This window comes from Mus musculus, chromosome 2, assembly GCF_000001635.26.
Source record: "Mus musculus strain C57BL/6J chromosome 2, GRCm38.p6 C57BL/6J".
Taxonomy (NCBI): domain Eukaryota; kingdom Metazoa; phylum Chordata; class Mammalia; order Rodentia; family Muridae; genus Mus; species Mus musculus.
In genome coordinates this window covers 60268489-60295291 of record NC_000068.7, presented here as the reverse complement: position 1 = coordinate 60295291, position 26803 = coordinate 60268489, and the positions used below count along the sequence as shown (strand labels likewise).

Sequence of the window (26803 nt, the reverse complement as noted above, 5' to 3'; positions counted from 1 at the left end):
TCTTGGCCCTGGCGTTCCCCTGTACTGAGGCATATAAAGTTTGCATGACCAATGGGCCTCTCTTTTCACTGATGGCTGACTAGGCCATCTTCTGATACATATGCAGCTAGAGTCAAGAGCTCCGGGGTACTGGTTAGTTCATAATGTTGTTCCACCTATAGGGTTGCAGATCCCTTTAGCTCCTTGGGTACTTTCTCTAGCTCCTCCATTGGGGCCCCTGTGATCCATCCAATAGCTGACTGTGAGCATCCATCCACTTCTGTGTTTGCTAGGCCCCGGCATAGCCTCACAAGAGACAGCTATATCAGGGTCCTTTCAGCAAAATCTTGCTAGTGTATGCAATGGTGTCAGCGTTTGGAGCCTGATTATGGGATGGATCCCCGGATATGGCAGTCTCTACATGGTCCATCCTTCCGTCTCAGCTCCAAACTTGGTCTCTGTAACTCCTTCCATGGGTGTTTTGTTCCCAATTCTAAGAAGGGGCAAAGTGTTCACACTTTGGTCTTCGTTCTTCTTGAGTTTCATGTGTTTTGAAAATTGTATCTTATATCTTGGGTATTCTAAGTTTCTGGGCTAATATCCACTTATCAGTGAGCACATATCGTGTGAGTTCTTTTGTGATTGGATTACCTCACTCAGGATGATACCCTCCAGGTCCATCCATTTGCCTAGGAATTTCATAAATTCATTCTTTTTAATAGCTGAGTAGTACTCCATTGTGTAAATGTACCACATTTTCTGTATCCATTCCTCTGTTGAGGGGCATCTGGGTTCTTTCCAGCTTCTGGCTATTATAAATAAGGCTGCTATGAACATAGTGGAGCATGTGTCCTTCTTACCAGTTGGGACATCTTCTGGATATATACCCAGGAGAGGTATTGCTGGATCCTCCGGTAGTACTATGTCCAATTTTCTGAGGAACTGCCAGACTGATTTCTAGAGTGGTTGTACAAGCTTGCAATCCCACCAACAATGGAGGAGCGTTCGTCTTTCTCCACATCCTCGCCAGCATCTGCTGTCACCTGAATTTATGATCTTAGCCATTCTGACTGGTGTGAGGTGGAATCTCAGGGTTGTTTTGATTTGCATTTCCCTAATGATTAAGGATGCTGAACATTTTTTCAGGTGCTTCTCAGCCATTCGATATTCCTCAGGTGAGAATTCTTTGTTTAGCTCTGAGCCCCATATTTTAGTGGGGTTATTTGATTTTCTGGAGTCCACCTTCTTGAGTTCTTTATATATATTGGATATTAGTCCCAGGGCTTTGTATTTTACACATAGTTTACTGACTAGAATCAGAAAGGAATGTAACTGTTGCATTTCTCTTACAATGTTTCACTGTCTGGATTCCAGGCCCGGACTACACAGGCATAGCCATCCTGTTTGCCGTGCTGTGCCTCTTAGGGCTCATCAGCTTGGCGATTTGGTTCCTCTTGCAACGATCCCATATCCGCTGGACCGGCTTCTCCTCGGTTCGGTATGAACATGGAACCAACGAAGACGAGGTGATGCTCCCTTCTTTCCACGACTAACTTCTTCCAAGAGTTTGTTCATTGGCCCTGGATGTTGCGGAAGCAAGATGAGCCACTTAGCACTGCATCCCCCCAATCAGTGTCTAACTTTGTTTCTAAGTAGAGAAGTCTTAGAGATGTATTCAGCGGGCGGGAGGGGAGAGTTGCTCAGCTGATGCCCTAACGGCCATGCTAATGAGTCAGTTATCAGAGCAGAGAGACTTAAAGCCAAAATGGATATTCAGGTTGTTCACAGGGGGATAAATTTAGCTAATGTGAATTTTCTCTGTAAAAATGCAGTTGCTAAATAGATACGTACATATTGTAATAGCATTGTAACAGCCTCATAGAAAATTAAAACTGTCAGTACAAGTAGGCTCCACATTTACCTTTTATGGGCATCTGACCAAATGCAAAGTTAGTAACTCCAGCAAAAACTCAACTATAAATAAGATCAATGATGCTTCAAAATAGCCTTTTAAGGCACTGGGGAAAAAATACAAAATAAGGCATATTTTTTATACAGAAAACAGAGCCCCTTGGAAGATGTTTCTTATACTATTTCAAAGATATGTATACTGGTATTAATTAATTGTTACATTTCTGTTTTTCATTGCTTATATTCAGTGAGTTGGTTTTTGTCTTTAACTTAAAGTTAATGTTTCCTAAAGTTGGGAACGTTGCTGTTAAGTTGCCTGGGCGTGCTGTATCAGCATGTCTGCGTTTGATGATTTTCTTTTTTACAAGGACCCAATTACAGCTGAGACTTCAGCTTTTACAGTTCCTGTCTTTCACATAGGAGATCAGCTTTCTGTTGGTGGTGGCTGGGGTTTTTGGTTTTGTTTTGTTGTTTTTGTTTTTGTTTTGTTTTGTTTTTTGAAACATGGTTTCTTTGTGCATCATAGCCCTGGCTGTCCTGGACTGACTTTGTAGACCAGGCTAGCCACTAATTCAGAGATCCCCCGCCTCTGCCTTGGGAGTGCTGGGATCAAAGACTGTGCTGGCACCACCCCAGCAAGCAGGCAGGGTATCACCTTTTGATGAATGTATTATGTTGTTGCCTTTTTACTTGAGCGAAACATAAAAGTGATCTTTGAATAATGTTGTTTGCTACTTCTGTATTTGTAAACAATCACCGTCCCTAAGACAATGAAACTCAGAACTCTGTGATTCCTGTGGAAATATTTAAAACTGAAATGATTAGTGACACACTATTTTGTTGATGTAATTTCCATTTGAACATCTGGAATATACTTTTACTAGTAGTGTCAAAATAAATATGGTGACTGTTTTATTCAGTGTTTCATATTTATACTTTAGAGTATTTTTGTACAAGATCCAGATTTATTTTGCTTGAGGTGTTTATGCTATCATAAAGTTGTAAATAATTTTCTAAGACTGTTTTAATGCAATCTACAGTTTTCCTAAAATATTTTTCTTGAGGCCTCTTTTAACTATCACTAGGAGTTTCTTCAAAAAACTAAATCAATACCATGTGACCACAGTTGTGATCATGGCTGCTTCCGTGGCTGATCCTTGCATGTGAAAGCATCTCTAAATTAGGTTTGATTGTATCCCATGTGTAGTATGAAGAGAAGGTGTCCAGCTATTGCGAGTTAAGGTATTTTAAGACTTTGTGAGCACTTTTTAAAGAATAAATCTTTGTATGTCTAAATTATTTTAATCTCCTTGGCTCAGTGTTTCTCTTTTGTGTGTGGTGTACGTGCGCTCTCTCAAGTGCTCTCTCTCTCTCTCTCTCTCTCTCTCTCTCTCTCTCTCTGTGTGTGTGTGTGTGTATGTTTAGCACATGCACATGAATGTGAAAGTGATCCAAGGAGGATATCAAGTGTTTTCCTCCATTGCTGTCTGTCTGCTTATCTTGCAAACTGGAAGCTTGCAATTTTGTCTAAGTGAGTTAGCCAGCAAGCTCCACAGAAACACTTGTCTCTGTCCAGAAGTGTTGAGGTCTCAGACATGCAAAGTCATGTCTGTCTCTTTACATGAGTGCTTGGGATTTGAACTCTGGTCCTTGTGCTTGCACACTGAGCACTCTTACAGAGCCATCCCTCAAACCCTCAATGTGTCTCTTAGCATCTCTCAGCAGGGATCCCATCTGTGTTATATTAATTTGCATTCTTTGTGCTCCTCTTAGAGGATCCAGTGCACTTGCACCTGAGTTCAAAAGCGCAGCCCCCGGGATCCATTAGAGGATGGACTTGAAAGCCCTTCTCAGCAAGGCCAGAACTGCCCCTAGTGGTTTCTTTCCCCATTTCCCAGTCCCAGCGGCCTCAGAAACTTAAGACTCTACTACCCATTCCAGCCTTCCCTGACTGACTCAGTTACTGCATAAAGTCCGGTCAAATTTGTCTCTTAAAGCCAGACCCCTAAAAATGCAAGTCAGTGGAGCCAATAAAAACTCAGAGAGAGTAAATATACAGAAGTGGTCCTAACATTCCCCCTTTCTTCCTCCTTTTCCCCAGCAATCCCCTCCCCCTTCCTCAGACAGCCTCTGGAAATTCTCCTTACTAAATAGTTGCTGGGTTGGCGTGGTTTGTTTGTTTGTTTTTGTTTTTGTTTTGACTTGGTTTGGGTTTTTCATTTGTTTAAGACATGATTTCTTAGTGTAACCTTGGCTGTCCTGAACTCTATAGCCCAGGCTAGCCTCAAGCTCCTGCCTAACTATCTCTGCCTCCTAAGAGGCATGTGCCACCATGCCCAGCTAAAGAAAATGAGGATTAAAAACAATTGTTTTGGCTATTATATTCTTAGTGAGCCCCACGCCTGACTCTTGCTGAGATTTCTTAGAGACTGTTGGAGATCCCTAATCCCTGGTCTTAGGATGCTTTTAACACTAAGACCATCTTGCCGAAGCAGAGACCTCATTGCTTTTAGTCAATGCAGTAACTGTATCCTGCTTAGGAAGAGAAATTTGAATTTGCTCTCAAATGAAAGACTTTATATACAAAGTCTTTATAAAAGCACTATGACATAAACATAGACAAACATATTTGTGTCGATGCACAATATCAAACTATATTAAAAATTGGGGTTTTTTTTTTTGGTTTGGTTTTTTGTTTTTGTTTTTGTTTTTGTTTTTTGAGACAGGGTTTCTCTGTGTAGCCCTGGCTGTCCTGGAACTCACTCTGTAGACCAGGCTGGCCTCGAACTCAGAAATCTGCCTGCCTCTGTCTCCCAAGTGCTGGGATTAAAGGCGTGCGCCATCACACCCGGCAACTGTATTAAAAATTAAATCACAAGGCACAGCACTTTCAATGGCAACAGCTTGCCAGGTACTTTCTGCTTCCTTCATAAGTCTGTTTGAGGCAAAGATGTTCATAGTTTGCAATCTCAATTTTTTAAACGTCATTTTTATTATACATATGTGTTAAACTATGCAAATGAACGCAGGTGGCTGCAGAGACTAGAACAGGGTCTTGGATCCCCTGGTATTGGCATTACAGGCACTATATGCTCCCCAGGAGATGTTGGGAACCAACCTCAGGTCCTCTAAAAGGGTAGCACACAACCTCTAAGCCTTCTCTCCAGCCCCTGAGCTCAGTTTGTTAACACTAACTCTTAGATAATCTGTCACTCATCACACAGCATATCTACATGTTTTGTGTGTGTGTGTGTGTGTGTGTGTGTGTGTGTGTGTGTGTGTGTGTGTGTATGTATGTATGTATCTTAGGGTTTCATGTCTGTGAAGAGACCACAGCAACTCTTATAAAGGAAAACATTTCATCGAGAATGGCTTTTAGTTTTAGAGGCTTAGTCTATTATCATCATGGTGGGAAGCATGGCAGTTACATGTATGTTAGTTAATATGAAGTAGGCATCATTTTTGGCTCCAAACTAGAAATCCAGAAGTCGCCCTCCAATCCTTGTCATTCTCTTCCCAGTCCAACGATGTTCTCAGTTTTACCCAGACCTCTGACAAGGAGGGCTATTGCCAGTCACTGACTGTCTTAGTTCAGGTCTTGGTCATTTCCTCCCTGAACCTAATGTAGATTGATAATCAGTCCTAGGTCAGGTTGATTCCCTGGCCAAGGAACCTTTTACTAGAACAGAGCCTCAAGTTGGTGTTTATGAAACCACAGAGAGCTCAGACAGTAGCAATTGGGAAACCATGGGTGAGCCCAGCCAGTAGAAATCCATCGGCAGAATGAGGTCAAAGTTCCCAGGAAGTGAGCCAAAAAGAAAGAATTTAGAAATAGGAAATGTGAGATTTTGAGAAATACAGTGGAAGTATGGAAATATTCAGAGAAGTATATTCTGAGAAAGTTGTATCTAGTAGAGATAGACCATAGAGGGAAAAGGCTGGCCCATAGAAGCTTTGAGCCTTCCTTCCTTCCTTCCTTCCTTCCTTCCTTCCTTCCTTCCTTCCTTCCTTCCAAAAGAGATGGAAAGTAAGGGTTTGTTTCTGTGATGATGAGGACAGAATCCAGGGACTTTCTTGAGCATACTACACAGATTCCGTTACCACTGACCTACAGCACCCTGCCCTTGGTTTATTTGGACAGGATATTACTACTGTGGCCAAGGGTTATCCTCCTGTGGCAAACCTCTTATCCTTCTGTTCCTTAAGTGGTTGAATTACAAACATCCATGACCAGGGCAAATCCATGGTCTCAGAAGACAGGAGGGGCCTGGGTGATGGTGGCACATTCCTTTAATCCAGGTGAATCTCTGGAGTTCGAGGTTAGCCTGGTGTACAGAGAGAATTCCAGGACAGCCAGGGCTACATAAAGGAACCCTGTCTGGAAAACGAAAAACAAGGCAAAACAAAACAACAACAACAAAGGAAACAGGACGAGGGGAAAACACAGTCTTATAGAACAATTGATGCAGAGGAGATGGGAATTATCGATGGAAGACAATTTTGGAGAAGATGAGACGACAGAGTTGGTTCTCTCTTGACAAAAAGAGGAACTGGGCTTGCCTGAGATGAGGAAGCGTGTCTTCCTCTCTAAGGCTACAGAGGAAGAGCTGCAGATATGCATTTGAAGATGTTTGTCTCTAGCTGGTAGTCAGTCAGTGAGTGCCTCTGGTTTCTTGCTCAGCAGGATGCAAGAGGTTCTTACAAGAAAGCAGACAAGGCTCAGTGACTGTAAGAATGCCTTTGGCATGTACAATGACAGGGCTGGGAGAACACAGTGACTGAGGTAGGAAGAAGAGGATTGCAGAAGAGGTACATGGAGCCCCAGATGCATGGGTAATGACAACTGTTGGGAAAATGGAGTTTCTCTTGTGGTCCTTAGTTGTTGCAATATGAGGGTGGGGGGTGGGTGGAAACTGAAGAAGCAGCAGAAGAAAGGGATGGAGGCCAACAGGAATAAAAGAGGAATGTAAGGCTGTGGAAAATGAAGGCGAGGGATGGAGTGAGACCAGAGGGGAGAGAGGTGGAGAGAAAGAATTAAGGCAGGAGATATAATCAGAGAGGAAGACTCAGAGTGATGTGTTCCTGCTGTCTCCCACGGAAAATGATATCTCGTGTCTCAGCATGAAAAAAGAGGCAGAGTGTGCCGGGGCTGCCTAAAGAGAGAACACACCTTTCTCTAGTTCAAATAATAAAGCAAAAACCCCAGCTGAAGTAGGTCACAGCTTAAATTAGATCCAGTCATTAGATGGTGGATTCTATCCTATGTCTAAGATGCCTTTGAAAATTAGTTGAACACAAACCAATCTACACTTGTTGAAGTTGCCAATTAATCTCTACTCCAACTGACCCAGCGGCAGCAGCATGAAACTTTTGATACCCACCCCAATGTTCTGGGTTTCTGAATGAAAGACACACACACACACACACACACACACACACACACACACACTCGGCCTTATATTTTAATATGCCTTAAATGGTTTAATGGCTGAGCCACCTCCAAACCTCCATGTGACTAACACCTCCCCTCCAATATTTCTGAGTTATTACTTACTAAAAATCTATATTCCATCGTTGTTGCCCTAGACCCAGATGGGGTGAGGGCCCCTGGGGCCACCCTTTCCAGGCTCTTACATGATTGCTATACTCTCTGTTCTGCAGCTCTCGGGCCTGGTAGCTACTCCTTTCCTGGCACGGCAGCTCTAGTCCACCACTGCCACCCCCACCTTGCCAGGGAAATCCTAAAAAAAAATCTCACCTCTGTCTCCCTGTCCAACCATTGGCCACCAGCAACTTTATTTACCAATCAAAACCAACTGGGGGCGGGGACTCAGTGTCTTACCGTGTGGATTCTCCTGCAATTTTGAGGACCCAGTTAACATCATACAAGCGTTAAACCACATCCACAGCACACATTAATAAATATGCAAAGGTGGCAGTGAAGAGAAATTTGTCAGTTGCGTGATTCCACAGAGTTGCTGTGTAGTTAGTGGGCAAAAGAGCCCAGAATCAAGATGTTTCCATAGCTAAACAGAATGCACTTGGAAAAATCTGCTGTCAGTGTTTGTTTAGTATATGAACACATTATTGACAACTTATGAAGTCTGAAAGTGAATAACAAGCAAAGTCTTGACATTCGGACGAAGGGGCTGAGCCTGGAGTGCAGTGAAAGAAGACTGGACCACACTGTCGCCAGCGCAATGCATTCTCGATGCATTCCCACCAGCAATGGGCTGCTGCTCCACATCATCCCAAGCACATGGCTTCGATCTTTGGGGTTTGAGTCATCCTTGCTTTCATTGACAATCCTTTAATGACGTGACCCGGAGCATCTCTTCATAAGCTCATTTGCTATCTGCTTATCTTCTTGAGTAAGAAGTATCTTCTAACTCTGCCTTTCGCTTGTTTTCTTTGTATTGAGTTTGACTTGATTTTTTTTTCAAATAAGTCACAGATTGTTGTTGTTTTTATTTGTTCATTTTATGTATCTGAGTACACTGTCACTGTCTTCAGACACACCAGAAGAGGGTATCAAATCCCATTACAGATGAGTGTGAGCTCCCGTGAGGTTGCTGGGTATTGAACTCAGGACCTCTGGAAGAGCAGTCAGTGCTCTAAACCTCTGAGCCATCTCTCCACCCCTTGACTTGATTTTATACACCAATAATATGAGGCTTACTTACCCAAGGGGCCTTGCTTGTTCTACTCCCTGAGTTAAGTATAGTTGCATCATTTATAAAAGCATAGTTTAAAAGAACTGGCCTGTAGTGTCAGCACTCGGGAAGTACAGGCCAGGGCCATGAGTTTGAGTCCAGAATGGCATGCATAGTCCTTATCACAGACAAACGAAATGGACTTTAGAAAGTATTTCATTAGTTCCTTGAGAATTCCATACAGTATGTTTAGGTTATTGTCTAAGTTAGGGTTTTTGTTGCTGTGAAGAGACACTATAACAAAGGCAACTCTTATAAAGGACAACATTTAATTGGGACTGGCTTACAGGTTCTGAGGTTCAGTCCATTATCATCATGGCGAGAAGCACAACAGCATCCAGGCAGGCCTGGTGCTGGAGGAGCTGCGAGTTCTGCATCTTGTTCTGAAGGCAAACAGGAGAAGAACTGACTCCCATGTGGCTAGGAGAGGGTCTCAAAACCCACTCCCACAGTGACACTCTTTCTCCAACAAGGCCACACCTCCTCCAACAAGGCCACGCCTCCTCATAGTGCCACTCCCTGGGCCAAGCATATTCAAACCACCACAGTTATATTCACTCCCCTGTCCCAGTTCCTCTCACACCCATCCACTCTACCCTCCTCCCTTTCCACCCAACTTGTAGCTTTCTTTATTTCATCCTCTCCATCAAAGCCCAACTGGAGTTGCCCTACTACTTTTGGGAGCGAAGCCTGATATAGATTGTGGTCAACCAACTAGAGGGTCGCATCTTTAAAGAAAATTAACTTTCCCTCTCTCAGCACTATTAAATGCCATTAGGTCTTCGTCCACTGGTAAGAATCTGTGCCCTGCTAGCGCCTCAGTGGTGGGATTTTTATCTGGGTTGAGCTTTCATATATCTCAGGCATATGGTCACAATCTCTGTGAGTTTACATGTACGTCTGCCCAGTCGTGTCCAGAAGACAGTTTCCTTGATGCTATCCACGAGCTCTGACTCTTACTATCTTTCTGACCTTTCTTCCTCAAAGATTCCTGAACCTTGAGGGGAGGGGTGCAATATGCAAATCCCACTTAGGGCCAAGCCCTCCATGGTTTCTTATTTTCTGGACATTGACTAGTGGAAGGTGTCTATTAATTGCCATTTACTGTGAGGAGACACTTTTCTGATGAAGGTTGAGAGATACGCTCATCTATGGGCAAAGCAGTAGGTCTCTAGGAATTACTTTAATACTATGGCCATTTAGCAGAATAATAGCATTGTGCTTCCCCTTAGGGACTGCAATCTATTTAGCCACAGGTTCTTGGCACAGTGCCAGGTATGGTACTGGCGGGACTTAGATCCAATCATAAAATGGTTGGTTACTTTTGTGACATTCATCCAACTACCACAGCAGTACCCATATCTTGTTGGGCCCCATCATTGCTGTACCTTACAAGGTTCATATCTGGATGAGATAGAGGTGTGTGCTGTATACACGAATGGAGGAGAAAGAAGTATTTCCTCCTACATCCGTGTGCACAGCAAGCACTTCCCGGAGCGAAGAAAGCTAAATGGGAGAGTTGAAGCTTCCAAGTTAGTGCCATCTTGACCACCTTACCTGACTCAGCGATGTGGTTTCTTCGGCCACAGGGGCTTACCAACAAGTTCTGAAGATAGCCAAGACTATTGGCACTGACCTGTAGTTCTTGGGGCTTTATGAGATTCCATTGGCAACAACTCAAGAAGAACCCGTTTTTGGTACTGGGGTTTTATTTGCTAGGTGGTATCTATCTTCTTTCCCTCTTGTAAGGTAACTCCATTAAAATTTTCCTCTCTCCCTCCCCCCTCCTTCTCTTCCCCTTTCCCTTCCCCTCTCCTCCCTCCCTCTCTTCCTCTTTCCTTCGCTTCCTTCTCCTGCCCCATAGAGGCTGTGTTAGCTGTCCCATCCCATATTCCTTCCTTTAACTTGTGCTTCTACCCCCATCCCAGTCAAACCTTCCTGTTCCGTTATTCTCCTTTACTTTCGATACAGTAACTAGTGGCAGAGATATATTTTCTAAGAGGCATAGTCCACCAGGAGGGAATTGTGAAAAGGGAGATTACGGTTGCTGACACCACCTTCATTAAATAACCAAAGTCCATCAATCTTTGTCCCTCTGTATGATTCTTGCCAAAAGGGCACAAACAATTCTACTAAGAAGAAACATCAGACGAACCCAAATGTGCTTGTTCCTGGATAGGGTCCTAGAACAGAGATAATTGTCAAATGCCACAAGTGCTATGGATTAGTCAACAGTGCTCCACCAATGCTCTGTCCTGGTTCCTATCCTTGCACTGATGTTATGTAAGATGCTAACATTTGGAGAAGCTGCCGCAAGGATTACGGGAAGTTCTATTTATTTTTGCAACATTTTAGAAAGTCTGAGATTACTTCAGTTCAAATGAGAAGTTTATCTTTAACGAAGAGAAGTTGGAGTCTGCGGTGTGTCCGCCGCTTGGGGATCTGAGCGTCCCAGCAGTGCGACCCTGGGCTCCACTCCCCCGCCTCGAGTGGGAGGCGTCGCAACTGAGCTGGGAGCTGCGCACCCGACAAGCACCGCCCCCGGCCCGCTCTCGGCGCCGCGCAGTCATGCCCCACGCAGCGCTGTCCTCGCTCGTGCTGCTGAGCCTCGCCACTGCCATCGTCGCCGGTAAGCTTCCCCTGCCGCGCCCCGGAGAGTGCAGAGTCCCCGCTCCCACCGATGGCCACGTGCCTCGTCCTCCGACCATCCCGCAACCATCTCTCAGGCTGGGTGGCTTCAGAGAGCCAGACCCGGGACAAAGGCCAAAGCAGAGGACCCCACTTCCACCGTGTCTGTATCCTCACCTCAGACCCCCCAAGACGGTTAGCTCGCTAGAGGGTAGAGGAACTGTAGAGCCCTTCAATGGGTGGCAGTAGGGAAGGGGTGAGGCCTGGGGGTGGAGGGAGGAAACAGGCCCTGTCCCATGGCTAGTGGGCAAGTTGTTAAAACAGGAAAAGAGTTCAGCCACATAACCCCTGCATCCAGAGGGAGGAGAAGCCAGGCTGGGATCTCACTACAAACACTGCGATTTAGAGAAACCTTTGGTCGGCTGATATACAGTGACATCTGAAAAATTAGACATAATTAGTCTTGCAAAATGGCACACACACACACACACACACACACACACACACCCCGAGGAACACAGACAATTCCACCGAGCATGTGTTTTTCTTTAAACAGGCTTTCCGGGGAGGCACGTCAAAATATGTTAATGGGGAAACCCTGGGGGAGATTTCCTTCCAAAAAACACTACCAATCCTACCAATCCTTTCCGAGAATGAAAGAGCAAAGTAAACAAGAACTAAGTGGACACTTGTGTGGGCTTCAGTAACAGGATTATGCAAGGGATTTTTTTTTTCCTCCACTGGATTTCACTGCATTTTAAATAAATTTCTGTGTGAAATCGGCTGACAGCGGGAGATATTTTAAAGGCCCTGGGTGTTGAAGACCTAGCACACTGAGTTGCTCTGAGCTTGCAAAGCTCTTTTCTTGGGTTCCTGTAGAGCAGCACGGATGACCAGTCGGGCTGTGTGCTGCCTCTCTGAGAGCAGAAGCAAGACGTACTTTAATTTTATCTAAGGCTGCACTAGAGCTTCCTCGAAGTCTGGACCACCTCTGAGTCCTCCTTAGGCTCCCCTCATTATCTGGGACACCCTAACTCCCTCTTAGTGCTCTCTCTCTCTACCATGCCAGGCTAATTTTAAAAAATACTTTGTTGTTGTTATACCAATGAGATGGTGCAGTGGGTAAATATTCTTGTTTTGCAAGCCGGGTGACCTTCGTTCATTCAATCCCTGTAACCAGGCAAATTGAGGAAAGAAAAGGTTATCCTCTGACCTCCACAAGTACACTGCACACACACACACACACACACACACACACACACACACACACGATGATAGCCCCGTTAAAAGGGAAGAAAAATACATTCCTAGCCAATTTGGAAAGAGAAGGAGTTTCTAGATTTGGCATTACCTGTGAAGTTGTTTGAACACAGAGAGGTCAAGCCTCCTAAGTTTTATTCTTTTCTAAATCTGGTCTGGATTTCTGGATTCACTCTGACCGCTTCCGTTGGTCAGGAGACCACAGTAGATTACAGTAAAAATGATCGAGCTCTTCCCACACTAGTTAGCCACCTTCTGTGTCCCCCAGTGACGTGGAAAATGGTACTTCATAGGGCTGTTGTAGAGTATACCTACTACAGGCCTGGGAAATCCTGGTCTCCTTCTCTTTGCCCTTATCATAAAGCAAGAAAGGTAATCGCATCAACAGAAAACATCGTGAACATGCCACTCGACTGGCTATAGTTACTGAGCACACTGACAAGAGCTTACCAAGATTTAGAGTTGGCTGAATGGCAAGATCCCCACACTAAAAGAACCTCAGTAACCTAGCCTAAAGTGGACATTTAATGCTGAAGCGGAAATCGCTCTTTTTTTTTTTTTTCTATTACGTTGGAGTATGTTAGTGAACGTGAACTTGTTAGATTTGGTTCTCAGCTCAGAACACAATGGCTATAACATCATTTAACTTCAGAAGGTTCCATGGCAGACCTGTCTGGGGCTTCTCTGGTTTTGGATTGGTTTGTTGTAGGTGCTGGTTGGGGATCTAAACCCAGATCCTCATGGTAGTGCACCAAGTTCTTTACCGCTGGGCCACGCCTCTAGATCTAGAGCCTCTCTGGGACAGTGCCCACGCTCACCACTATATGCTTGGGACTACTGGGTCAGTGGTTTAGCCCGAGTGGTATGGGAGGAGTGAATGTAAGTCTTCCTTCTGTGTTTCTCATGTGGGGTGGCATCTAGGCCTCAGATTTTGAGTGGCTGTTACCTGTAATCAATGGTTTCAGTGCCCCTGCCTTCTTTCTGATATTAACTCACTACCCTCCCTGCTGTTAACTGAGTTTCTCCAGCCTGGCTTGTGGGAACCCTAACCTTCTCTTTCTTCTACACAGGCTACTTAAACCCTTGCTGTTGGTGTGGTTATCCTTCCCCTACTATTTAGATATTCGCTATTATGTAATATCCAAGGCCTTCCCCAGACACCTACACTCTTGGTTACATCTCAGTGTTTTATCTTCAGTGTCTACATTCTTACCATCACTCATCTTCCTAGGAAGAGGCTCTGCAACAGCAGAAGCCCCTTGCTGTCTTGAAGAGCTTTGTTTTCTTTCGATGTGTCTTTAAACTCTATTTTATGGTAATAATGATGAAAAATGGGATAATTTTAAAAGTAGAGGTGTCAGTTGCAATTGTGATTGCTTACCAATTGTATCTTGGAACTTATAACTGAATTCAAAACATGTGCAACCTCTACATCCATCAAGGTCACTCTTTCTTGCCGTTGTAGATGGAACTCTATTTCAGGGGACGATTTCTCAGATTGGATGTAAGAGTGTTTTTACACGAACAGGTGAATTCGCAAATAGTTATTATTTTAGGATTTCTTCCATTGTTGAGAAGCTTTTAAGAATTTGCTGCTGTGTTGAAAAATCAATGCTGCCACTAAAAAAGTGTGTGTTCCACTCTACAGACCAAACCAGCATATCTAATAAAACGTATACGGCTGAAAACTCCTACAGATGTTTTTCAGCATGCTATGACACAAACCCATCTGGACAATAGGAGTCATATCCGGCTTAAAACAAGGTCAAGAAGAACATTGTCTTCTTGCATTGTCTCTGTTAGGTGCGTGATTGTTTTCATGAGTTATTCTAGATTTTGAGGAGAAACAGGAGATTTAATCCATAAAAGAAATGGACCGGTGGTGCCCAGTGAGAAAGTGACGGTGACACAGCTCATCAGTGGATAACTGTCATTGAGGATGGGCATGTGACAGCAAAAGCTAGAAGTGGACACCCTGAAAGGGAAGCTAGGTAAAGTGATGTAGAAAAAGGACAGGTGTCAGGGCAGCTTAAGTTCCTTGGGATTCAGCAGCTATTGGAGCCTGTGCATAGGCACAGAATCTATGGTTGGCTGAACATTTGGGCCAGCTTCTCCCTCCTGGACTCATCACACATATAATAAACAGCCTTCATGGTCCTTGTCTTACCAACGTTGGCCTAGAGAAGGTGAGTGAGTGCCAGCAAGAGAGCAGAGAGTCTTACCAAACCTGGGTTGGTGATAGAAAATGACCACAGAAAATAGATAGGCACTTGATGGTTTTCCCGCAGGAGGCTTCCTATTCATCTTAGCACTTGATACATTTATCGCGGTACTTAATCTGTACGGAAACTTTTGGATACACACTGACCTGTAGCATCAAGGAGAGGTTTCCGTTTTAAACCAGAGGTACAGCTAATGCTGAAAGGAGCCTAGCAGAAGGCAGCTGGGAGTTCTGGCTGTGTCAACACTGTATTTTCTGCCCTTATCACTTGTAGCCTCTTTTGTCTTTTCTTTTCTTTGTTATGATCTTATCTTCCATCACAGGGGCTTTGGGTTTCCTATTTGCTCTATCTGACCTCAGTATCAGGTCTTTAGCACTTCTTCTTTTTTTTTAATTTTATTAGATATTTTCTTTATTTACATTTCAAATACTATCCCGAAAGTTCCCTATACATCCCCCCCCCCCCCGTCCTTGCCTTGCTCCCCTATCCACCCACTCCCACTTCTTGGCCCTGGCGTTCCCCTGTACTGGGGCATATAAAGTTTGCAAGACCTAGGGGCCTCTCTTCCCAATGATGGCCGACTAGGCCATCTTCTGCTGCATATGCAGCTAGAGACACGAGCTCCGGGGGTAGGTCTTTAGCACTTGGAAGTATCTGTGATCGACGGTCTCAAAGATGTTCCTGGAGTTTCTTATCACTTGGTGTTCACTTGCTTGCAGCTCACTCCCACACTATACAGGGATGGCCTATTTAATTGCGCTGCTTGGTTTTGTGTATCAAATTGAGCGCACTGCAAACGGACACCCAAACAGCTGATGAAGCACTATTTCTTTATTGCATTAGCATTTGAGACTTTCTCCACTGAACCACTAAATGCTGAGATTAGCATTTGTGTCTGGAAGGCTTAGTGAAGGACATCTCCCCTTTTCAGCCTGGGCTGGCATCATCTAGTCCCCTGAGATAGAACAGGAAGACCAAGAAGGTTGAATTCCTCTCCTGCCTGAGCTGAAGCATCCATTATCTTCTGCCTTGAACTTGCTATAGGCACACCTGGTTCTCAGGCTTTGGGCTCAGGTAAGGATTTATACCATTGCCCTCTCTCCATGATCCCATCCTCAGACCTTCAGACTAGGATTGAATAACACCATCATACGTTCTCCAGCCTGGTGGTGATAGATCATGAGTTTGTTTGTTTGTTTGTTTGTTTGTTTGTTTGTTTGTTTGTTGCTTCCATAGTCGTGTGAGCTAGATAGGTAGGTGGGTAGGTAGGTAAGTAGATAGGGCAATGGATAGATGATGGATGGATGGATGGATGGATGGATGGATGGATGGATGGATGATGGATAAAGAGAGAGATGATGAATAGAGGGAGGGAGAGATAGATAGATAGATAGATAGATAGATAGATAGATAGATAGATAGATAGATAGCAGATATTTCTTAAGTGCTGTTTCCCTGGAAAATTCCAACACAGTAGTCAAGAGGATGTTTCAGAAATGCTTGACAACCAAGACTGGATTCTGTAAGGCTTTTCACTCTTCCCTTGGACCACAAATCCCTAACAAGACCGAATACTTAACAAGAGTAACTTAGTGAAGCATCCACTTTGGCTCACAGTTTGACATTATGTGGCAGGAATCGGTGGCTGTGGTGGCAGGGGTTTGAGGTTGCTGCCTCTCATATCTCGGCAGATCAGAAAACAGAGAAAAGACAGAAAATGAGACCTGACTATAACCCTCAAGCCACTTCCTTCAGCTAGGCACCACCTTCCAAAAGTTTCACAACTCTCCAAAACAGAGCCACAGCTGGGGACTGAGGCTTGAAACACATGTGCTCAAGCCAAGACATTCATACTTGGTTTCTACTGGCTCAGCCGTCTCATTATACCAAGTGCAAGAGTCCACCTTCTAGCATCCTTATAGAATTAACATTCCTGAGGCAGTTTATAAAGATAAACCCCTGGCTGAAAGTCCCTGTAATCTAGAAAAACAAAATTTTGTGTTTTTGGTGTACAGTGGCACAGTGTGATTCTCATTCCTAAAAGGAATGTAGCAAGGAAATGCCGGACCAAACCAAGACTGAAACTCAACCAGGCCAATACCCAACCTGCTGCTCCATGTCTGGCAGCTGGAATTCCAACGTCATGGCATCATCTGGGCTCCAACAGGCTTGGGTAGCACTGTCTCTCCAGCCCACAGCGCAAATGACCATTCCCTTGGACCAGCTGCAGTCAATGTCTTCAGCTTTTGTTGGTAGATGTCCTGTGTTTCTGGCATCTCCCGTATGCTAAGCTCTCTAGTGCGTCCTAGGTTTCACCTTCACCAAGCTCCAAGCAAGGAGTCTGAGCCTGTCACACATTGCCTGGCTCTGGCAGCTTCCTGGAACCGTGGCTCAGTCTCCCATGATGTTTGCCCTCGTGCTTGCATCTTGTGTGTCTACAGAAACAGCACTACATAGACAATGGCGCATTCTACTGCCAGATGATAACCTGGCCCTCTTGCACCACAGTCTCAACTTCTAGCCTCCCTCCCTCCCACTTTTCATTACCAAACATTTTTCACACGGGCTTCACTTCCCGCTCACTCTCACTGGAAATCTGGGCAAGAGCAATCAGCGGTACAGCCATGCTCAAACAAACCAGCCTGGTATGGTTTAATTTCCCCCTGATTCAGGTTTTCAGGACAAAGGCAAACTGCTGTCAGTTTCTTTGCCAGACTTCTTTGCAAGACTGGTCCCTGAAACGTTATGATCACAGCCTTCCTGGCTGTATTTCCTTTGTCTTTCTTCCTCACTCCCACAGGGCTCACCCCTTAAGCTCAACTTACAGCCTTCTAGCCCCCAGCTCCAAATCCTTCCTTCTAAAAAAAAAACCTATGGAATATGGTCAGGTTCCTCCCAGCAGTAACAGTGACCCTAATTCTCTTGATCAGTTCGGTGAGCTACTTTTCCTACCACAGTCCAGATACCTGATCAGAACAACCTGAGGGGTGAGGGGTGGGAGGGTGGAGGTTGGTTCAGTCTGAGAGCATAGGCCAGCATGGAGGGAGAGGCATGCTGGTATAAGGATGGCCATGACTCTGATAACGGGAGCGTACGGATGCTTGGGATGCTTCCTCGGTTCTGTGCACCAGGAGAGGACAGGAAAGGATCCACACAAAACAATGCCACTTGCTTGAGAATTAAATGGTCAAACCCACGAGTCCCTAAAGGACATTTCACATTCAAATCAAGACACACAGGGACTCCTCAGGGTTACTGTGGTGAGAAACGGAGGTCTCCAGTCACACCAACTCACCCTCCAGTTATACCTTCCAATAGTACAACTGTAGTTGAGTGTTCAGGTGACTGCTGGCCTAGCCGGCACACTGACTGCATCTGCAGGGCAGAACCCCAGGCAAACAACCCAAGAAAGCTGCTGCTTCCATTTCTTGACTGGAGACACTAGAAGCGATGATATTTCTGATTTTAAGCTGCTCATTTGTTACAGAGCAGTAAATTGTCAATGCACCATCTCAGATGCGTAGCCTCAGTTTGACAGAATCTAGAATTACCTGGGACACAGGCCTTTGGGGATTATCTTGACTGCATTGCTTGAGGTAGGAAGACTTAATGCCTATTGTGGGTGGTCCTGTTGGTTCCCTTTCTGGCATCCTGGGCTGTGTAAGGAAAGAAAGGTCGGAGAAGTAGCAAGCATGCATGCATGACCCTCTGCCTTCTGACAGAGATGCAGTGCAACTGCTGCTTCCAGCTCCTGCAGCCTTGAGTTGATTTTCTCAGTGTTTTATCACAGCAACAGAAAAGGAAACTAAGACACCATTGATCTATTCTTTGACTTCCATTGCTTTTGTGTATCTGTCCCCACTAAATTATATGCCCTAAAAAGACAGGGTTCTTCCTACCCTTTTGTTCACTGTGGACTTCCCAAGCACCTAGGTTGCTACTGTTTTCATCCCTGTTCTACACATAAGCTAAACTGGAGCAGAGAAAGGCTTAAGTAGTAAACCTGAGACCCTCTTAGAGTCAGACTGTTCCTTCCAGGTGGTGGGGGAACTTTGGTTAAAGTTGCTAGCCCAGGGCCATCTACCACCTCATTCCTTTGTGTGATTCTCTGGGTTGTGTTCCAGACAGCAGAGTAGTTGTTACTGATGTTATAATTAGATCAAGACCTGCTCTCTGCTGACTTGCAGTTAATAATCCAACTGGAGAAATAGGTAATTACAATATAAAGCCATAGTGAATGTGTCCAAGACTTCAAATAGTAAAGATAGCCTCTCTTGAATGAGAATGACCAGCTATGGGTCTTTGTCGTTTGACACAGTCTTTTTAAGTAGCCCTGGCCGGCCTGGGGCTCATCTGACCTCTTGTATCTTATATATGGTCTTAACTCCTAATACTGTTGAAACAGCAATAAAATTTCAACTAATTTCAGCATGAATTGTGGGGGGGAGGACGTTAGAACCCCTTTCTAGTGTGGACCATGCAGGAAAGGCTCAGTGAGACATTGCTTGTTATTGCTATTAGGCTGGAAACTAAAGGATGTCCACATCTTCACCAATGAGGTGATGGATAAAGGTGTATATAGCAATGCATTTATGAAGTGATGGATAAAGGCATACATTATATAGCAATGAGAAATAATAGCCCACAGATACAAATGACAAAACAAGGGAACCTCACAAAAGTAATATTTATCACAAGAAGCCAGACACAAGTGTACATTGTGCCTGATTTCATTACTGTAAAATCCAAAACAAGAAGAGCTAATCTCTGGTATTCTCAGTTAGGGAAATAATTTCATTTTGGGAAGGGGTGGTGACCCAAAAAGGTTAACATGTAGTTTCTTCGTTTTGCTGATGATTTGTGGGGGTGTATTTTTCATTTTTGAAAATTTACCAAGGTCTGTAGCTATGGCTTGTGCTTTTTTTGTGTATGCTGTGTTCCATGACAAGTTAATGTTTTAAAAAGTGGACTAGTTCCTTTCCGGTTTCCGCGGCAGCCGCAGCCATGAGCAGCAAAGTCTCACGCGACACCCTGTACGAGGCGGTGCGGGAAGTCCTGCACGGGAACCAGCGCAAACGCCGCAAGTTTCTGGAGACGGTGGAGCTGCAGATCAGCCTGAAGAACTACGACCCTCAGAAGGACAAACGTTTCTCGGGCACCGTCAGGCTCAAGTCCACCCCACGCCCCAAGCTCTCGGTGTGCTGATGAAGCCAAGGCTGTGGATATCCCCCACATGGACATCGAGGCGCTCAAGAAGCTTAACAAGAACAAGAAGTTGGTCAAGAAGCTGGCCAAGAAGTACGATGCCTTTTTGGCCTCCGAGTCTCTGATTAAGCAGATCCCACGTATCCTGGGCCCAGGCCTAAACAAGGCTGGCAAGTTCCCCTCCCTGCTGACACACAATGAAAACATGGTAGCCAAAGTGGATGAGGTGAAATCTACAATCAAGTTCCAGATGAAGAAGGTGCTCTGTCTGGCCGTCGCTGTCGGCCACGTGAAGATGATCGATGATGAGCTAGTCTACAACATTCATCTGGCTGTCAATTTCTTGGTGTCCTTGCTCAAGAAAAACTGGCAAAACGTGCGGGCTCTGTACATCAAGAGCACCATGGGCAAGCCCCAGCGTCTGTATTAGGATGCTCCAATAAACCTCAGTGCTGCCACTCAAAAAAAAAAAAAAAAAAAAAAAGTGGACTAGTGAGGTGTTAGCACTAGCAGTAAAGTCGATTGAGTTAAACTTGGAGATTCAAGAAACTATTGAGTCTCAGATGAACTCAAAGCATTTGAAGATGATGGAAATAAATTGGCACATGAAAGTGAAGAAGAGGATTTATTCACTTAGAGAAGTATTTGAAATCCTTTATGTAGGTCCCTGTCCAGGGGAAGATGAAGAGTGATCATGGTTGCTTATAGCTACATATTCTGGGAATCTTGCTTCATATTAGAAATCGTGCTGTGTGCTTGACATGCCTTATCTATCTGATGTTAATAGCCCTAGCTGGATTCAAACTCACAGAGATTTGCCTGCCTCTGCCATCCTTGTGCTGGAATTAAAGCCGTGTGCCACCACTGCCCCACAAAAGTCTTTTTTAAATGGCCAGGCATTCATAGGAGGAGCAGAGATGGAGGATAAAGCTGTGGAGGCTAGTGTCCTCTGATCTCCACTTGTATGTGTTGGCATTCATGAACTCACTCACACACACACACACAAACACACACACACAAACACACACACACAAACACACACACACACACACACACACACACACACGGGGTTGGGGGGAGGAGCATGGTAGCATATGCCTTTAATCCCAGCACTGGGGGAGCTGAGACCGGTAGATCTCTATGAGTTTGAGGCTAGCCTGGCTTACATGGCCAGTTCCAGACTAGCCAGGGCTACCTAGTGAAACCCTGTCTCCAAACAAACAAAATAGATAACAGGAAGGAAAGCTACACCTGTATATAAAATGAATTATGTCTTGGAATACTTCCTCATCCTAGCATATTTTGGATGATTTCACTATTAAAATGGACAACAAGCAACTCACACTTGGGATGATTTTAAGTGAAATGGACGTTAGTTTGTCCTAGTTGACATATGAGTGGCCTCCATAGTTTGATGAGACTTTTAACCTAGGGTGGGTGTGATATGACACTTCCCTTTATGATCCATCAATCTCGTTGCCCTCTCATCCTTTGGCCACACGGTAGCTAATATAAAAGAGCCAACAGGAAAAGAAAAACATAGCATCTTTGTTAGGGTTTTCATTTCTGTGAACAGACACCATGACCAAGGCATCCCTTATAAAGGAAGACATTTCATTGCTGCTGGCTTACAGCTTCAGAAGTTCAGTCCATTAACATTATGGCAGAAAGCATGACAGCATGTAGGCAGACATGGTGCTGGAGGAGCCGAGAGTTCTATGTCTTGATCTGAAGGCAGCAGCAGGAGACTCTATTTTACACTGGGCAGGGCTTGAGCATATATATGAGACCTGCAAGTCCCACTTACTCAGTGACACAGTTCCTCTAACAAGGCCACACCTCCTAATAGTGCCACTTCCCATGGGCCAAGCATATTCAAACCACCACACATGATATGAGAAACACTGTCCTTTCTTGACTGACTTCTGCTCATCCTTCATTTTCCAGAGAACTGGGAAATAATCTATTTTGGTGGCAGTGTTCTCTCTGCTGTGGGAGGCCACGGTTAAGTACTAGGGATAGCTTATGTCATAGTCTGAGCTCAGTAAAATCAAAAATGTTGAATTAGTTGAGATTAATGTGGCTGATTATTCATCTCTGTTCTTTATAGGAGCGCTTGCTTCTATTCCCTTATATTAAATTATACCACATACAGAACTTAAGAGTAAAACGATATAGGTAAGATCTTGCTGATTTTATGTCCACTGAAATTAATAAATCCCCTTTTGTCCCTCCAACTTGTTTCAGTGAAATCAAGTTCTTACAGACTTCTTATTGCATAGAGTCCTAAGTGATGATATTCTGTGTCCTCGGCTTAAGAGTTTTAAATCTTTATAGTGAACAAAGAAATCAAGGTAGAGATAGAGATGTCCTTCCTAAATAGCAGGGGAAGAAAAGGTAAGGCTCAGCTTTATGGAGCTATAGAGTCTCTATTAATAAGATGTGAAATTAAGGTCATACAGGGCTTACAAAATATAGCTTAGTGGGAGAGCAGGTGGCCAAGTATGCATGAATCCCTAAGTTCAAATCCTAGCCACCACCTGCAACACACACACACACACACACACACACACACACACACGAAGGAAATAAAGGAAAGAAGACATGAACATCAGTCCTGTTTATTTGTGTAATAGTAAAATAGGCCTGTATGTTCATATTCTAGATATGAGTTCTTGCAAGGAGAATTTGAACAGAAAGACTTTGCAAAATTTGTAAGGCTTTAAAAATTATTACTATATATTGTAAAGATAGTCTTCAGAGGTTTATTGTATAATTTATATAATACTTTATTATATTTATATAGAGATTATTACAATTTCTTTTAACTGTATTCCAAGAAGTGATGGCGCGAGCTTTTAACTCTGACTAGTTGATTTCCTTGCTAGCTGGTTGGCTTGGTGATGATGCTTAATTTGTGTGTCTGAATTGCTAAACAATCAAGAGACAGACTTATCACCAAACTATGGAGTTAGAAGTGAATCACTGGCACATTGATTTTTTTTCCTACATGTAGAATAGAGACAAATGGATTCTTTTTACACTGGCTGATTTGTTGTTTTAACAAGGAAAAATGACTTGTGTGTAAGCATGGACTTTTAATATTCAATATCCTTAGCATCTGGAACTCATATTAATAGTACTTTTTTTCCCCCAAATAGACTGTCCTTCATCTACCTGGGTCCAGTTCCAAGGCAGCTGTTATGCTTTTCTTCAAGTAACCATCAATGTGGAAAACATAGAGGATGTCAGAAAACAGTGCACTGACCACGGTAAGGAGCTTTAGAAATAGTAGTGTTCCTAAAGTCTTTTAACTGTGTCCCAAGAATTGATGTGCAGGCGGTGGAAATGGACCTATACTTTCTCTCTGGTTGGAAGACGGTCATTGAACAGCACTCCCCAAGTTGGAGTGGCAGAACCATACAACACATCAGAGTACCTAGTGACTGTGTGTGCTATGACAGTGTGGCCTGAGAGACACTGACTGAAAGGCCAATAACCTAGAGCGATGGCTCTCGACCTCCCCAGTGCTGCAGCCCTTTAATACAGCTTCCCATGTTGTGTTGACCCCAACCATAAAATTATCTTTATTACTACTTCACAACTGTAATTTTGCTACTGTTCTGAATGATAACGTGAGTAAATATCTATGTTTTCCAATGGTCTCAGGCAACCTGGGTGAGAGGGTCAGTTGATGCCAGAAGGGGTCTCAACCCACAGGCTGAGAACCACTAACCCAGAGTGAGCCTGGCCTCATCTGTCCCCTTCCCTCCAACAGAGGACAGTCCTCAGCATTTCTTGCACAGAATGTCAAGCAAGGAAGGGGAAGGAATGAGGAACTTTTTCCTAAAGAATCTTTTACCCAGGTTTTACACATTGCTTTTTTAAAGTCTACTAACCCAGAGTAACACATACACCCTTAAACAGTTGTTATTAACCTACCTCCATGTGATGCTCGAAACATCTACTGTGGGTGATGAACTGCTTTCAACTGTAGCTTTTTTCATCAATGATATTAGAACTAATTGTGCAATCTCTCTCTCTCTCTCTCTCTCTCTCTCTCTCTCTCTCTCTCTCTCTCTCTCTCTCTCCAGTGACACGGAAGGGAAACATAGGGAGGAATGTTTAGTTTAAAATCAGAGCTATCCATTCAACTTAGCTCGTAAAACCTTGAGGACATGGAGAGTCCAAGGCATAACAAGATTGATTCCACTTTCTTAAAATATTTATTTTATGTGGGGTTTTTTTGTTTGTTTGTTTGATTGATTTGGGTTTGGTTGGTTGGTTTTGGGGACAGAGTTTCTCTGTGTAACCCTGACTGTCCTACAATTCACTCTGTAGACCAGGCTGCCCTCGGCCTGCCTCTGCCTCTGCCTCTGCCTCTGCCTCTGCCTCTGCCTCTGCCTCTGCCTCTGCCTCTGCCTCTGCCTCTGCCTCTGCCTCTGCCTCTGCCTCTGCCTCTGCCTCTGCCTCTGCCTCTGCCTCTGCCTCTGCCTCTGCCTCTGCCTCTGCCTCTGCCTCTGCCTCTGCCTCTGCCTCTGCCTCTGCCTCTGCCTCTGCCTCTGCCTCTGCCTCTGCCTCTGCCTCTGCCTCTGCCTCTGCCTCTGCCTCTGCCTCTGCCTCTGCCTCTGCCTCTGCCTCTGCCTCTGCCTCTGCCTCTGCCTCTGCCTCTGCCTCTGCCTCTGCCTCTGCCTCTGCCTCTGCCTCTGCCTCTGCCTCTGCCTCTGCCTCTGCCTCTGCCTCTGCCTCTGCCTCTGCCTCTGCCTCTGCCTCTGCCTCTGCCTCTGCCTCTGCCTCTGCCTCTGCCTCTGCCTCTGCCTCTGCCTCTGCCTCTGCCTCTGCCTCTGCCTCTGCCTCTGCCTCTGCCTCTGCCTCTGCCTCTGCCTCTGCCTCTGCCTCTGCCTCTGCCTCTGCCTCTGCCTCTGCCTCTGCCTCTGCCTCTGCCTCTGCCTCTGCCTCTGCCTCTGCCTCAGTGCTGGGATTAAAGGCGCGCTCCACCACTGCCCGGCTCTCTTTTTGCCTGCATGTGTGCATGTGCACCACAGGTGTGCCTGATGTGTGCTGCGGTCATAATCTCGGATGTTGGGTCTCCAGGAACTGGAGTTACCTATGGTTGTGAGCTGCTGTGTAGGTGCTGGGAATCAAGCCCCAGGGCTTGTCCAGATCGGCAAGTGCTCTAACTCTTGAGCCTTCTCCGCTGTGTTCGTAAATGAAGGTTACATTGAAACAGGCTGAGTACTCGGTACGTAAACGGCCTGAGTACGTGAATCCAAATGACCCCAAAGCATATCATTAACTTGGTTACGAGGCGAGGTCAAAGTTCAGTCAGTGAGAGTGGACTACATGCATTTCCTGGAAAATTCATTCCCATTGTGTGCCAAGTGCTTCAACACTTCATAGTTTGCATGACTTCACCTATCATAACAAACTTATTGATGTCATAATTGTAACAGACCTATTGATCTCTTCCTTTTGTCTCCTTTATCAAAATCAAATTCAGGTGTTTGTTCCAGATCACACAGATTAATAATAACCAACAGAAGCCAAGATTCGGACCCAGGGCTGGGCTTACATTTGTGCTTGTGTGCTGGCTTGTCCTTGAACTGTCTCTGGCTCCCTCCCTCTCTCTCCCCCTCCTACAGGACAGCCCCCTTACAGTCTTTAAAGATAACTGCATGAAAGCTCCCAGAGCACCCACTTACACCTTACAGTCTATTTACCCTCCCCTTTGTTCTAGGCTGGCCTTAGTGTCTTGCTTCCTCAATTCCATGTAACAGCCGCAGGACATCTGAGGTCCTGGCCTTAAGAAGTCTAGTAAATTTTCTGGAAGCCAAGGGGGAAAAAATTGATTCAAGGAAGAGGAAGTAATTAGCTGTGTCAAATGCTGCTACCAGCTTGGGATGTGGGGTGGGGTGGGGTCAGGAACTCACCCTTGGGTGCCCTAATGTGGGTGCCATTTATGATTTACACAGAACACTCTATGTAGCTCAGAGCAAATTCTTAACTGAAACACATTTTAAAAGTGGGGGGGCAGGAAGAAAGGTTGGGGAAATGGGTATAGATAACTTATCTCTTGGTGAAAAATCCAAAGGCACCAGGGCAGCAGAGACAGCGGAACAAGTGTGTACGGCAGGAATGGGTTTTAAGGGGGCAGAGATAGCCTCATCAGCTTGTCTTAATCCTCAACTCGGCTCTTAACGGCCCCGTACAATTTACTGACAATACCAACTTACTGTAAAAGAAACAAACAACAAACACCCCCCTCCTTTTATAGGATTCCTAAATGCAAAGTCAATGCTTATTACATGTCTTGGCAAATTGTTCTCTTTGGATTCCAGTTTCATAACATGTAATGAAAGAACTCAGTGGGGAAACCTCCACTCAGCTCCCGATTCGGCGTGCACCCAAGAATCACGAATAGAACACAACACCTTGATGTAACAACAAGAGGTTTTTTAATGGCGGAGCTCCGGGTCGAAACGTATCTCACATAACAGGAGACAGTGGATTCGACCACGAGGCTTGGAAGCTAGGGGTTTTTATAGAAAAGGAGTGGGGCTGGGGGAGGAATTGGCGAGGTTTCACATGATTGGTCCATTTAAACATCAGCAGCCTGTAACATTTAACTTAGGTCAGAGGGGTGGGAGCTAGGGAGGCGATGGGCTTGCCCGGGCATGTCCTGGTCTGTTCTGCTATGTTCTCAGCCCCAGGTTTCAAAGCTCAGAAACAACTCTTTGGGCTATTTAACATACATTACATGAATTACAGTTTTATTTCCTTTCAGTAACAAGTTTAAATGATTTTATAGAATAACAAACAGACAAAAAGCCCCACAACCCCCCCATCCCCACCCCCACCCCCAAGGCAGCTCTGTTGTTCATGTCA

At 44.8% G+C, this 26803-nt stretch overlaps 2 protein-coding genes and 1 pseudogene across 3 annotated transcripts in view; all 3 read left to right on the top strand.

Annotated features, from left to right (window-relative positions):
- Window positions 1–3189, top strand: part of Ly75 (lymphocyte antigen 75) — a 91171-nt gene extending 87982 nt beyond the window's left edge. The window contains exon 35 of the mRNA NM_013825.4: window positions 1354–3189. Within this exon, the coding sequence (NP_038853.2) occupies window positions 1354–1532 (179 nt within the window). The 3' untranslated portion in view covers window positions 1533–3189. The remainder of the gene's footprint in view (window positions 1–1353) is intronic.
- Window positions 3190–10807: 7618 nt separating this feature from the next.
- Cd302 (CD302 antigen) overlaps window positions 10808–26803 on the top strand; it is a 32492-nt gene continuing 16496 nt past the window's right edge. For both annotated transcript variants that reach the window (NM_025422.4, NM_001290660.1), the window contains exons 1-2: window positions 10808–11232; window positions 23080–23190. In NM_025422.4, the coding sequence (NP_079698.2) occupies window positions 11172–11232; window positions 23080–23190 (172 nt within the window). In that variant the 5' untranslated portion in view covers window positions 10808–11171. The remainder of the gene's footprint in view (window positions 11233–23079; window positions 23191–26803) is intronic.
- Window positions 19675–20380, top strand: Rpl10a-ps4 (ribosomal protein L10A, pseudogene 4; annotated as a pseudogene).